Consider the following 12,438-nt stretch of genomic DNA (forward strand, 5'->3'; position numbering starts at 1 on the left):
TCTGAACTAATAGAAAACACTCAACATATTGTTAAATTGCTTACTCAATTAGATATCAAGGATCAGTGTATGCTTCTCAACAACGGTGACAATCAACATAAGAAAGCTTCATGCTGCAATGCATGCTAGGGAACATCATAGTACAGAACTCATTTATGACTCCCAGCCTGCATTGCAATTGATCTGTTTATCTGAATTACTTTGATGTTTGTCACCATTGTTGAGGTTTGTATGATGACGGTTGATGTCTAAGTGTGTTAAGACTATTGTCTGTTTATATTATCACAGTATCTTTGCATTTGTTAACCAGGACATTTGAATCAGTCTTAAAGATCAACTCTCACATTATTTAATGTCACTTCTCTTCTTTATCAAAGCTTCTTAAATATCACAGAAAGGTAACTTTAAAGCATCTCTTCTTTTCTTATTAATGCACGAGTGTTCTTATTTATACACTATTGTAAACACTTAAAAAGAAAAGAGATTTAATTTAACCAAAGTCAGGGATCAAAAGCCCAACTAAAACAAACACTGATCACAATAATAGTGGTTTGTTGAAATGTTTACATTTTGATTTTAACCAAGCCATAAATATAACTTGAGAAAAACGAATAAAATTGCTTGTAACAAGTGTACGTAATTTTTCGAAGTTGGTCCAAAGTTTCACTTTTTCAGTGATTCTTTTAAGAACAAACACTTAAAATTTTGTCGGTCATCAGGTTTCACACGATTTACTTCTAAAATGCATGCCATCATAAGCAATGGAGAAATGACCAAAAACTAAGAAATTTCACACTTTTTCTAACTTTAATTCAATTTTTAAATTAAAAATCATGTTTCAGCAATTAAAGCAAATAAAAATGCAATAGTAACATGTTTACTGTGAACAGTTTCAGTTAAATTTACATCCAATGTACACCCTGTTGAAAAACGGCAATGTATTCAGTTCTAACTCTACTTCTGTTAGTATTTCTAAGTATGTAAAGCAGCTTAGCAACAACACAAAAATGTGCTATTAAAAAATAAATTTGACTTAAATCCAACTGAACAAGCAATCTCAGACTTAAATGTATGTATCGCCCCATTTCTTTCATTCTCTTCCTGCAAGGAAGGGATAATTAAATGACACGTAAACACGAGAAATAAGTTTACATGTTTCTATATGCCAGTAAGGAAATATATTTGAAATGTATAAGATATAACAGCAGGAGACAATCCAAACTCCTACACCTACATCTGTCCCTCTTCTGGCTCTCATATATCAGTCCTCTTCACAGTTCCTGTCAGAAGACAACCGTCTCTCCCTCAGGTGTGGGTGAAAACGAGGAGAGGTGTAGGTATTAGTCAGTCTTTCACATCATCTAATCTGCCGTCCTCATCAGCACAGCCGCAGTTCCCAAACTTGCTTACCGGCTGACAGCTGCGTCACCATGACAACTGTCCCTCTAGAGTTTGACCGCAGCCCAGCCACTTAACACATCCACCCTCAGGGGGTCTAATGGACAGGTGCCCACTCCCTTCCCATCTCTACAGCTCTGAGGTGCCATTACACCTCCTGCTGTTTTAACACTGTCCCTTTTCTGTGCTGTCATACATCTGGCGGAGCTGTGCTCAAGAGTCACTTTCACTCAGACACGCCCCCTCCTAACAAGTCCATTCATTAGCAGCCAGCGGGAAAAAGGGAGAAAACGACTCGAGGCCACGAGAAATCGAAACAAATCGGCGGGCCATATCAATTAGGGGTAATATTTCTGCTCTGTAATTGCAGATGTGATAAAGTATAAGTGGTAGCCGATCTCTGTCGAGGAATTAGAATTCATCATTTAGCAAACCACAGTGCGGACACCTGCCTGATGGTGGCCGCATGGGTTAATCATTCCTCCACTTTTATAGGTTGTTTGCTTGGTTAAAGGACACATGCAGACATATTTGCCCTCGGTCTGATACTCATTAATGGCAATGTATAACCTCAAACAGAAGAAGCATGGCCGATACACACTTATGCAAAACCTTTATAGTTCAAGTTCACCTGTAAAGACTCCTTCCTTTATATTATTACATCTTTATATTAAATAAGTTTAACCTGAGAGAAAAAAAGTTTAATTTGTTCAATTTAAACAAAACTTCATCACAACATGTTTTTTCATGTTCAGTTATTTACCTTAATTGATTCAAGTTGGCACATCATTAAAGATTTGTGTTGTGTTCCCATTGTAATTGTTAAAACTGGGAAGAGGAATTCCAGTTCCCAGCATGCTTTGCAAAAAGTTGCACGTGGAGAGTAATTTTCTTCACAAGGTTATGTGTTATGTGTTTTTCAGTAAAGATTAACAATATTGCTAGTCTTTAATGTTCATTTATCTTTTAAGTTTGCAACAGTTTTGAGTAGAATTTCTGTTAAGATATTAATTTAATAAGAAGATATTGAAAATATTATGCAACATTTGCTAAAACATTTGGTTGAGGACTTCATAATATAAACCATCTACACCTAAATATCATGTTTAACAAATATAAATCGGGGGAACTTGAAAATAGACAAATTATGCTGTCTAAACATAACTTTTATGTGTTATCAATGTAAATATTTCTTTGTTAAAAATGTATTTAGTTTTTAAGTGGAATAAACTGTGTCTTTTTTGGCTTAGAAGATGCTGTTTGAGGCAAATGTGGTTCCACAATCATTTAATAACGTCTTTTCTGTGATTCTGTGATTTGTTGGATTAACATAAGTATTCATTATTAGTGTCATATTCTGTACACGCTTTGGTGGCTTGAATCGTTGTGGATAACAAGATCACTTTAAATATTACTATCATCATGCCCTAATGTAATTAAATCAGCATAGCCGTCATGTAAATCCTTATAGAAATGTGTATGTTTAAGAACACTATTTAATATCATTTTTTGAATCATTGTGTTGCTACAAATCTAGTTATACTTCTGTTAAATTGGGTATAGCTTTATTAAATCTTTTAAATAGCTTGAACAATCAGTTCGTTATACGGTATCCATTCCATCTGTTGCTGAAAAGTCAAGGTTAGATATTCTCACCGTGGGATGGCATTACTTTGCCTGTAATTGAACTAGGAAGGTCTAGTGCACCATTAGACAGTGTTAATCTTGATAAATCCCTTTAATCATTTAGATCCTGTGGACTGTAGACATTTACCTGATTCAAAACCAGTAGGGGGCAGTGATGATCAGTCTGTAAAGTTATCTCCCAGCATCAAAACAAAATAAACCACAGAAATCCTTGCACTAACTTGTTAATTCAGGTAATTCCATCTAATTTAAAACTTCCTTCGCCATCTCAACCATAGCCCATCTGGTCGTACTCAGATGTTCAAAATGTTGAAAGGAAGGAATTCATTGCTTAAAAAACACAAAGATAAATACACTCAAATACACATGTGTGAGTAGCAGGTGAAACATGAGCCCGTGAGACTCAGGAACGAGACAGGAAAGATCGACACAGACTTCCTTCTCCCCCTTTTCCTCATGCAAGAATAGTGCCGAGCTTGAATATATAACAGTAGCCCTGCCACTCATCAATCTACATCAAGGTACAACAAATCAAATCTGAAAACAGGTTGAACCAATAAGTACCAGTCAAATGTTTGGAAAACACTTGATCTGATGGTGTACGCTTAAATGTCTGAAATTAAGTTTGTATACAAAATATAATTGTGCCAACAAATCGATTTTTATTTGAATACAAACACTTTATTTAAAAAAAAGGTTTGTGATAAATGACCAAATTACGAAGAATAAACTGTCATTTGGAGCCTAGAATACTGTTAAAAAGCTAAATGATCTAAAGAAGCTCAACGATAAAATGTCAAGAGCAACATTTTGCAAATTCTTTCAAGATGCTAAAATACAACAGTTTTGATATGTTTTACTTTTATTCCCAACATCATTCCCACATTACAATTGTGGAACAGTTAGTATTTAACTATTATTCTTAAAGATAAAAAGTATGTGTCTCCAAACTTTTGATTGTACTGCATATTTTTTGTATTTCTTTCAATATCTTGGAATTTATATTGCTTTTGGCAATTTAAAATACTCAATACATACAACAAACAATTGTAAGCACTTCAGATCCAGGATTACTTCAGATTATGCAAACCCCAGATATCTTTTGAAGTAACCGCCACTGACCTACTTCGCCAGGTTTAGGGGGCAATAGGGCAAGACCGCTGGGGTGAGAGGGTGGGAACGGTTCAACAATCAACACACTTCAACCGGACTGCAATTCTCAGCAGGCCCAATCACGTTAATCAGTGTTTGTTTCCTGTCGAGCTCCAAGTCTGCTGTTGCAATGTGGTAATAATTAACTGCAAACACGGGATAACTGAAGCCCCACTGTTATAAATATGACATCTGAGGGAGAATTTACACCGACGTCTGTGATGACAGCAAATAGAAAAGTCAATGGTGCCACAAAGAAATGTTTATGTTTACATAGATGTTTGTGTTGAGGGTATAGAGACGGCCAATAATGTACAATGACGCATTATGTCACTACAAGTGTATATTGCGCACGTGTGTATGATATTCCCCCCTCCATTTCCCTTATCACGATGCTTTGATACAGAAGCCCTAATGACTAAGCCAGAATAGCAGGATTAACACATGATGCATAATAACAGTCTTGTGTTCATCACTTCTGAACAAGGTTTGGAGAACAATTACTAGCAATTAAACCACCGCCAGTTATTCAAAGAGATAATTATGTCCTTGGTGTATTGCATCAATTAGCTACTTTTATTTCAGCCCGCAAACTCTCCTCTATGGTTTTATGTGACATGTTTGGAGAGGTCTGAACAACAGGAATTCCTGCACTTATCTACTCTAAATACTGATAAGTACAGTGAAATATGAGTGCAGAGAAAGTGAAAAGTGTCCTCTCATCTATGAAAGGATTTTGTTGTTGTGCCAATTGTTATCAGATGTAATAATGACGTGGTCCAAGGAGAAATCTCTACAAAGTATGACGATTTGCATTTAACATCCTAACCGACTCCTTTGCTAAAACCAGAGGATTGAAACCAGACAATCAGTATCGTGGATGATTTTCTTGACCCGTCAAATGACGTTAAGGCCTCTAGTGTGTTTTGAATTGGGTCTTTGCGATGTGCATACTGTAGAAGCATTTCAGAGAGGGCTTGTTTCCTAATGCTGAGACCTTTTCAACGGGTTTAGGTCTACATTTTTTCCCCACTCTTTCAGTGGGAGATTGACGCTCTAAGAGCTTAGCTGAAATTCAGATGTGCCCTTGAAAGATATGGCTTTGTGCTTTTTGATGACCTCAATACAATTCTGATTCAATCCATTCAGACAAAAATTTGACCTTAACAAATTGTGCGGTGCCCACAATGAGTTGAATTTAAAAGAGCTGATGCCTGAAAGGACACTTGATAATGTGTAAGTGTTCTTCAGAAACAGTATAAAAACAAGGCGAGAGCAAATATTCCCTATCATAGTGTATGTATTTTGAAAAAAACAAACTGTTTTGCACAGCGTTTACTAAATGACATTGTTTGTTGTCAAAAAAAAACAAGAAGTGGTAGCATATTTTGATGCATCGTGCTGTTTCTTTTACCTTTTTTGGGCCTCAAGGGTGTAATGGCTAACTCCAAATACCTGTGTCCAATTGTAAGTAATCTATTAAACCGCAGCGCCCACAGCCTATTTCCCCTCTGCTTCACATCCTCCAGTTAATGTGATAGCTACAAAAAAGCGGCGACACCTTTCACCTAATGTTCTCTTTTATCACCGGTCATCCTCTCTCTTACTTTCTCACACATATGCATGTGGTCATATTTATGATTGTTGCTTATGGAACAGGCTGCAATTTGAAGACCTTACAGAAGTCTGAGGAAAAGTGTGTAACTTATCACATTATCACAAAGCAGGCTTATATTACACTATATGGCTGTGTGTAACGTCAGTTTGTTGCTAAGCATTTATATGTGTGGTCGTGGTCCCAATTTCCTCAAGTTCCAGGGACCGGTCAGAGGCAGCGATGTGTTGGCCGTCAGCCCCCAGTACTTCTCAATGGGCAGGCTCTGACATGCTGTCACCTTGGCAACTGCTGCCAGGGTAATGTGCCTGGTGGGCTAACTGACCTCAGCTGGCATTGTGCCACGGGCTTGCAGCAGGTGTGTGACAGCGAAGGTCCCTTGGCCACTAATGCAGCCGTCGTGTATACCCTCAGACTTTGTTCGATCATGTCTTTTGGTCTTTGGTCTGATGGGAATTCCTAGAAAAGAAAATGTTATGCTGTGTAGTGACACACTTAAGTGACCAGTCGGTCAGCATGGAACAAAGGATGAAGGACTGTAGATATTAGGCAAACAAGAATAAACAAAATAAAACCCTAAAACATTGGAATGCTCTCTATAAATAACGGGTTAAATCTCTTATTTGCATTTGAAACTGGCATTTAAGGTCTTTGGGATAATATGAATATGATATTTTTGAACCCTTAATTTAATCTTTTTTTTTTAAATAGATCAAATAAAATAAAAAATACGCTGTAGCTTGGGGAAATTCTAATGTGCTCAGTGCGTATTATAAAGTATAAATAATTTTGCATAAAATCAATTGTAGTCTATACCGATAGAAATATGAGATTGATAGTCTATTAGAGCGAGAGGAAATTCCAAAAGATGGCGCTAAAGAAATATGAGAGGCTGAGGCTTCACTTTAGTGATTCATATACATTACTCTGGGTAAAAATCGTATAAAACAACATCGATATATTATTATAAACACTAAACATGTATTATACTCATTGTAATAAGTTATATACTTTCTGTTCTTCAAAACTGACTGAGCTCAAAATCATTAACCTCATAATTATATGAAGACTGTTAATATCCCATTTACACGATATGGTACACAAATTTACCAATTACCAATTACTAAAGAATAAATAAAAGGACTTAAAAATTTAAAAGGACTATTGCTTTCAAATAGCGTCAATGGATTTTTATTAATTGAATAGTTTTAGAAACTTTTAGATATTTCATACATTTTAGCGCGGACATGAAATAAGTAAAGTTTAATAGATAGAAGTAGGTAAAGGTAGGCTATGATACTGTGTATGTCAGGGACTACACTTAAATAAAAACGTTTTGATGACACGCAAGTCCTTCATCTGCGTTAATGCCGAATACATGGGACTCAATAACTAGTTTATTATCATGTTTGTTCAGGATGCACAGCCGAACATATTTTCATACACTTCTGTTGAAATTTAACGGACACAATGTATTATCTGTTAAAGTTTTATAAATTGAAAATATACTTTTACAATAATAACATTGTTTTGCCTATATCATTTTTTGTATTTAAAAGCACAACATTTAAATATGATCAATGTACTATATTTGTTTTGTTTTTTAAGATTTTGTCATTGTTTGTGCTTACAACATTCCTTGGCAAGGTGAAAAGAAAAAATGCACGAACAGTAAGAGGTTTTTAAAAGAAAACTTATTAAATTGAAAATTAAATGACGTTGTGTGTGTGAAGGATGCTATTAACAGTGGATATGTTGCACGAAGGGTGGGGCTCTTGATTATTACTACAGGTTGAATTTCGTTGCCACGCAACGGATGTATGGTAAATCATCCGCGAAATTTAAATCTTCAAGAGAAGGGCCGTGTGTTTGGATGAATAGTCACTACCACACAAAAGTTCTTCAGGGAAAAAAATCAGCTGCTCTCACAGAATCTCAACAGAATAGTGTTGCTTTTGCTTAAAGAGTGCAAAGCCGGCTATTTCAAACATAGTAGAAATGAATACAAATAAGAGAAACCGCAAAACTGTCTTGATGAAAATTAAGGGCTAATAGTTCTGCTATTCACCAGAAACTGTCGTTTTAGAGAAAAAGGCAATTCAGTCACACAATCGTTTTTGCACGCTTTTACATTGCAATCTGATGGAAGGATCTAGGCCCTTTTGCACTCAGAGAGCTACGTGGCAGGAATACGAATTTCCATGCATACAAATTCACTCCTGCTTCAGAGCGTGCACGGAATGGATTCCAAATTACGTCACTAGCTGTGCGGGACGCTTGTGCTTTTTTCAAATTCAAATTTTGAAAAAAACAACAACAATGAATAGACGCCTGAATTTGCCGAAATCCCGCCAAATCAACATAACGAATTTTGATTAAATATAACAATTCTGACGTTTGTATTTCATCCTTATTATGCGTATTAATGGTTAATACATGAGTCTATAATTCCATTTAGTTCATTTTTCTTTATAATCACATTGGGTAAAAGAAGAATGTTAGAATTTTAGACAAACGAAATTCAAGTATACAACAAAAATATGGAAACATTACCCTGGCCTGATGAGGATGAATGGTCTGTTAAAGAAGATTAGCTGTGTTTGCTTTGTAAAATACACATTTTAATGTATTGCAAAATATGATTTAGACTATATGTCATGAAATATTTCGTTTCTCTTTCCTTTCAAGAAAGCATCTGCATTTTTGAGGACCCTGAATATCGTGTAATGTACAAGTGGTATTTTATTTATAATATAAACAGTTGCTTTTTGCAAGTTTGTGACCCTCGTACAAAGATTTTTATGTGAAAGATACTTTACTTTTTGCTTTACAACTCTGTGAAGCTTGGCTTAAACGTTATTGATGCTGACAAATAAATGTTTTCCTCCCAAAAAAAAACAGCGAAGAAAAGCAAGCAAACAAACATCTCAGTGGCAGTAAACGATATATGACATCAATATTCAGGCCAAGGGTCACGAGAACAAGTAAAGGAAAATCTAAAGAACCTAAATATCTGCAATGTTTCAATACTTCGAGAACAAATTAAACAACTTTTTACATTTTTGTTTTAGAATATTTAAAGAAAGAAAGAAAGTCAAAAAGAAAGCAGTCACACTTTCATCTGAGAGCTATCAGATTTATTATTCTCATTCACCTCTCGCTGAGTCAGTACTGAACTTAAATAACACCAACGGGGGAAACGGGGGATTGACAACGGTTTGTTTCAGTTTTGTCAACGTTTTTGTGTACAATATCTGTATATAATAACAAGTGTGATACTAACAGTATAAAATATAATCAATATTAAAAATGGCAAAGGGGAAGGCCTACAAGAGATGCTACTATAAAGTCATCACAGAGCACAACAAATCTCTCTTCGCTCCTGAAAATAGTTGAAAGATTGATTTTAGTGAAAAATATAAAGCAAGTCATTTAAATCAACACAGAGAATTTATATTGCCAAATTTACATAGACGTGTTATAAAAACCCACCAACAAATGTCTGCCTTAGCAAAGACAGTTAAGAGAGGGCAATATCCACGATTATTCAGCCAAACGACAACAAAAAAGTGTTTAGAGGGGTAGGCTGAAATTGGAAAATAAGTGCAGCTTCAGAGTAACCAATCTTTTTTTCTTTTTCCCTTATTTTGTCTGAAGAGTTTTCTCTGTGTAAAAGCTATTCACATAAGTGTGGTCCACAAAAATACTATGAGATAGAAAAGGTGTAGTTTGTTGCACATTATGCTCCATGAGTATAGACAGAACAATTCCTTTTTGTTAAAACGAGTAATATAATTCCTGTGCGTAAAATTGATACGTGTCCTGGGGTAAATTCTTCCGCTGTTTAATATTTAATGTTTGTCTGCATTGATCCATGTCCTTGGGAGTTCTTTTGTAATTTCCCTATAGCGAATCCATAAAGTCTTTGTTGGGTTTGGATTTGTTACGACTTTGTTGTCAGTGCACCAGAATCTCCTGGCCATAGGTGTTCGTGGTTGTCACGTTGTGGTTGTTCGGTTCATCTTTCAAACTTGCACCTTTTAAGTAATCTACCACAAAACTCTCCTGAAACACAGAGCAAACAGTCATTTAACGTTAGGGACAGTTTTAAAAGATGAGGTCTGGGTTTGAGTTTAGTTTCTCTGTAAATACATAGAATATGTTTGAATATATATTGATCGTCCAATTATTGGAAGTGTAAGTAAAATGATTTGTTCTACGTCTCAGTGAACATACGTTTGCAGTCCATGGACGGCGGCGGTGTGTCTGCACTCACGTTGCCGGCATGGGTGTACACGTCCTCGGGCGTCTGAGGGACTCCGGGCGGCGTCATCCTCTTCTCCTTCTGCCTTCGGTTGCAGAACCAGACCCGAACGACCTCTTTTTCCAGCTGCAGATTGTCTGCCAGGCTGGAGATCTCCTGTGCCGGTGGTTTGGGGCATTTCAAAAAATGGCTCTCCAATGCCCCCTTGACGCTTACCTCGATGGAGGTGCGCTTCTTTCTTTTCCTGCCTTGAGCTGCTATTTTATCGATGCTGGTGGGACTGCCCGTGGTGGAATCGGCCTCCTCGAGCCACTTGTTCAACAGCGGCTTAAGTTTACACATGTTTTTAAAGCTCAGCTGCAGAGCCTCGAACCTGCAAATAGTGGTCTGGGAGAAAACATTTCCGTAAAGCGTTCCAAGTGCTAAACCGACATCGGCCTGAGTAAAACCCAGTTTGATCCGACGCTGTTTAAACTGTTTGGCAAACTGCTCCAGGTCGTCAGAGGTCGGCGTGTCCTCGTCGGAGTGCGAGTCGTGGCTGTTCACTCCCGAGTGGTGCTGGTGGTGAGCGTGGTGAGGGTGCTGCTGATGGTGATGGTGGTGGTGATGATGGTGGTTCCCGTGTTCCATGTCGGGAGAATCTCCTCGCATCAGCCCCGGGTGGACTAAACTCCCGGAAGGGTTCAACATCCCGTTTACCGTGAAACCACCCGGCTGGGAATAAAGGAGAGACTGCTGGGACTGCTGCTGCCCCCCGGTGATGGTGGAGATGTGCGAGGCTGTGGTGCCACCCCACGCGCTTTGATGGGACTGGTGAACACCTAGATGAGAGGGTCTGTGGTGCAGCGCGGTACCCGAGTGTAGGTCTTCCCTGTTGGAATTGTTCTTGACATCTTGTTGTTGTGGGCTACCAGCCATGCCAACAGGGCTGGAGGACCAAGGGGAGCCGGCTTCTGCAGCCGCGGCGGCTGCTGCTGCGGCGGCCGCGGCAGCGGCGTGTGGCAGTGAGGTAACCCACTGATGGGCATGGCTTAGCATGTGCCCCCCGTTACTGGCCGTCATGGCTCCCTGCATGAAATCACTCTGCACCATCTTGACCGTGGGGTCTCCTCTGTAGCCGCCCGACACCGAGGTTACGGCAACACTTCCCGGCTGCATGCCACCACCTCCGGACTCCGAGTGCAAGATCGAGGCTGATGAGAGAATACTATTGCTGGCCAGGTAAGGATTGGAAGCCGCTGTGGCCATCCCCCTTCAACACTTTGAACAAATCTACTTATTATTCCCCCTCCCCGTATTGTCGTAACTTTTTTCCAGCCCTCGAAGGCACGCTCTATTTCATGAATTATTCAAACTGGAAAAGTATGCCTGGTATTTTGATTTGGTCCGCCAAAGACAGTGAAATATATCCTTCAAAAACTCCTCGTATTATAAGCAAAAGGAGAAAGAAATACCTTCGACGAAGAAATCCACATTATGCATGAAAGTTGTTTCTACAATGTTCCAATGCGTTCCATTATATTTACTGTCTTTTCCCGAGATGGCAATTGAGAAGATAAAAAAATGAAGGACCACATAAATATAAAAAAAGTTTGTTCTCCTTAAAAACAACTTTATGTGACGATAGCACAAATTCCACGCAGAACTTGATCGCGCGTTATCTTTACTTGATGTGGATGGTTAAGCAGAAGTTGTCCCTTCGCAAACTTCTCTCTTGTCCCGAGAACCTCCAAAACGTTTCTCAATGAGTACTGGAACTCACATTTCTGCCTTTCACGGTGTCCACCCCACGTTTATCTTCAATGCTCTATTAATGCACAATGCGCAATGAGGAGCTTTCGCTGTCCCCGCGCTCTTAGTTCCTCTCTCTGAGCGCAAGAGCAAGAGAATGTTTACGTTCAGCCCCCGCGTGCGCGCACCATCCACATCCTTCACCCAATTACCGCGAGGAAGTTTCTGCGAGATTGATGCTCATTGGATATCCTTCGGGAGAGTGACAGATCTCAGAGAACAGCTTTGAGAGGCGAAGCCAAGGAATCACGTCAAGGCGTTGAAATTTGCTATGTCTAATTTGGATATGTCAACATACAAATAAAATTGACTAGACTTTCTTTCTGATCGGAAAGATTTGGTTAATATAATTAGGTAATCGTGAATTTATATTGCACTGCCATGTTGGTTGGCTCAGTTGCATACGGTGACGTTGTGAATGCTTTGTTTTTGTAAGAGGGAATATTTTTGCCTTTTGTTCGCCTCACGTCTTGTAAATGTTACTGTGTTAATGCATTGCTCTTTTGACTGCGACATACATTTGAATGATTAAAATTATTTTGAAAAAATATAGTATTATTGTGTTAGAACT

The 12,438-nt window shown here is 38.3% G+C and overlaps 1 protein-coding gene across 2 annotated transcripts; it reads right to left on the reverse strand.

The window, feature by feature from the left end:
- Window positions 1-8,753: 8,753 nt before the first annotated feature.
- pou3f3a (POU class 3 homeobox 3a) lies at window positions 8,754-11,950 on the reverse strand. 2 transcript variants are annotated; one of them, XM_056755914.1, is made up of 2 exons: window positions 10,049-11,950; window positions 8,754-9,877 (listed from the first exon to the last, which is right to left on the reverse strand). In XM_056755914.1, exons 1-2 carry the CDS (start codon window positions 11,322-11,324, stop codon window positions 9,831-9,833), a joined length of 1,323 nt encoding a protein of 440 aa, XP_056611892.1. In that variant the 5' UTR covers window positions 11,325-11,950; the 3' UTR covers window positions 8,754-9,830. The 2 variants fall into 2 exon arrangements, with proteins under 2 accessions (XP_056611892.1, XP_056611891.1); XM_056755913.1 differs by having other exon boundaries at window positions 8,757-9,877; window positions 10,089-11,950.
- Window positions 11,951-12,438: the final 488 nt, after the last annotated feature.

This window comes from Triplophysa dalaica, chromosome 8 (assembly GCF_015846415.1).
Source record: "Triplophysa dalaica isolate WHDGS20190420 chromosome 8, ASM1584641v1, whole genome shotgun sequence".
Classification (NCBI taxonomy): Eukaryota; Metazoa; Chordata; class Actinopteri; order Cypriniformes; family Nemacheilidae; genus Triplophysa; species Triplophysa dalaica.

Coding starts and splice junctions, on each gene's coding strand:
- pou3f3a (XM_056755913.1), bottom strand. CDS start 11,324: ATGGCCACAGCGGCTTCCAATCCTTACCTGGCCAGCAATAGTATTCTC. Junction 9,878..10,088: donor TGTACACCCATGCCGGCAAC/GTGAGTGCAGAC, acceptor TCTGTGTTTCAG/GAGAGTTTTGTGGTAGATTA.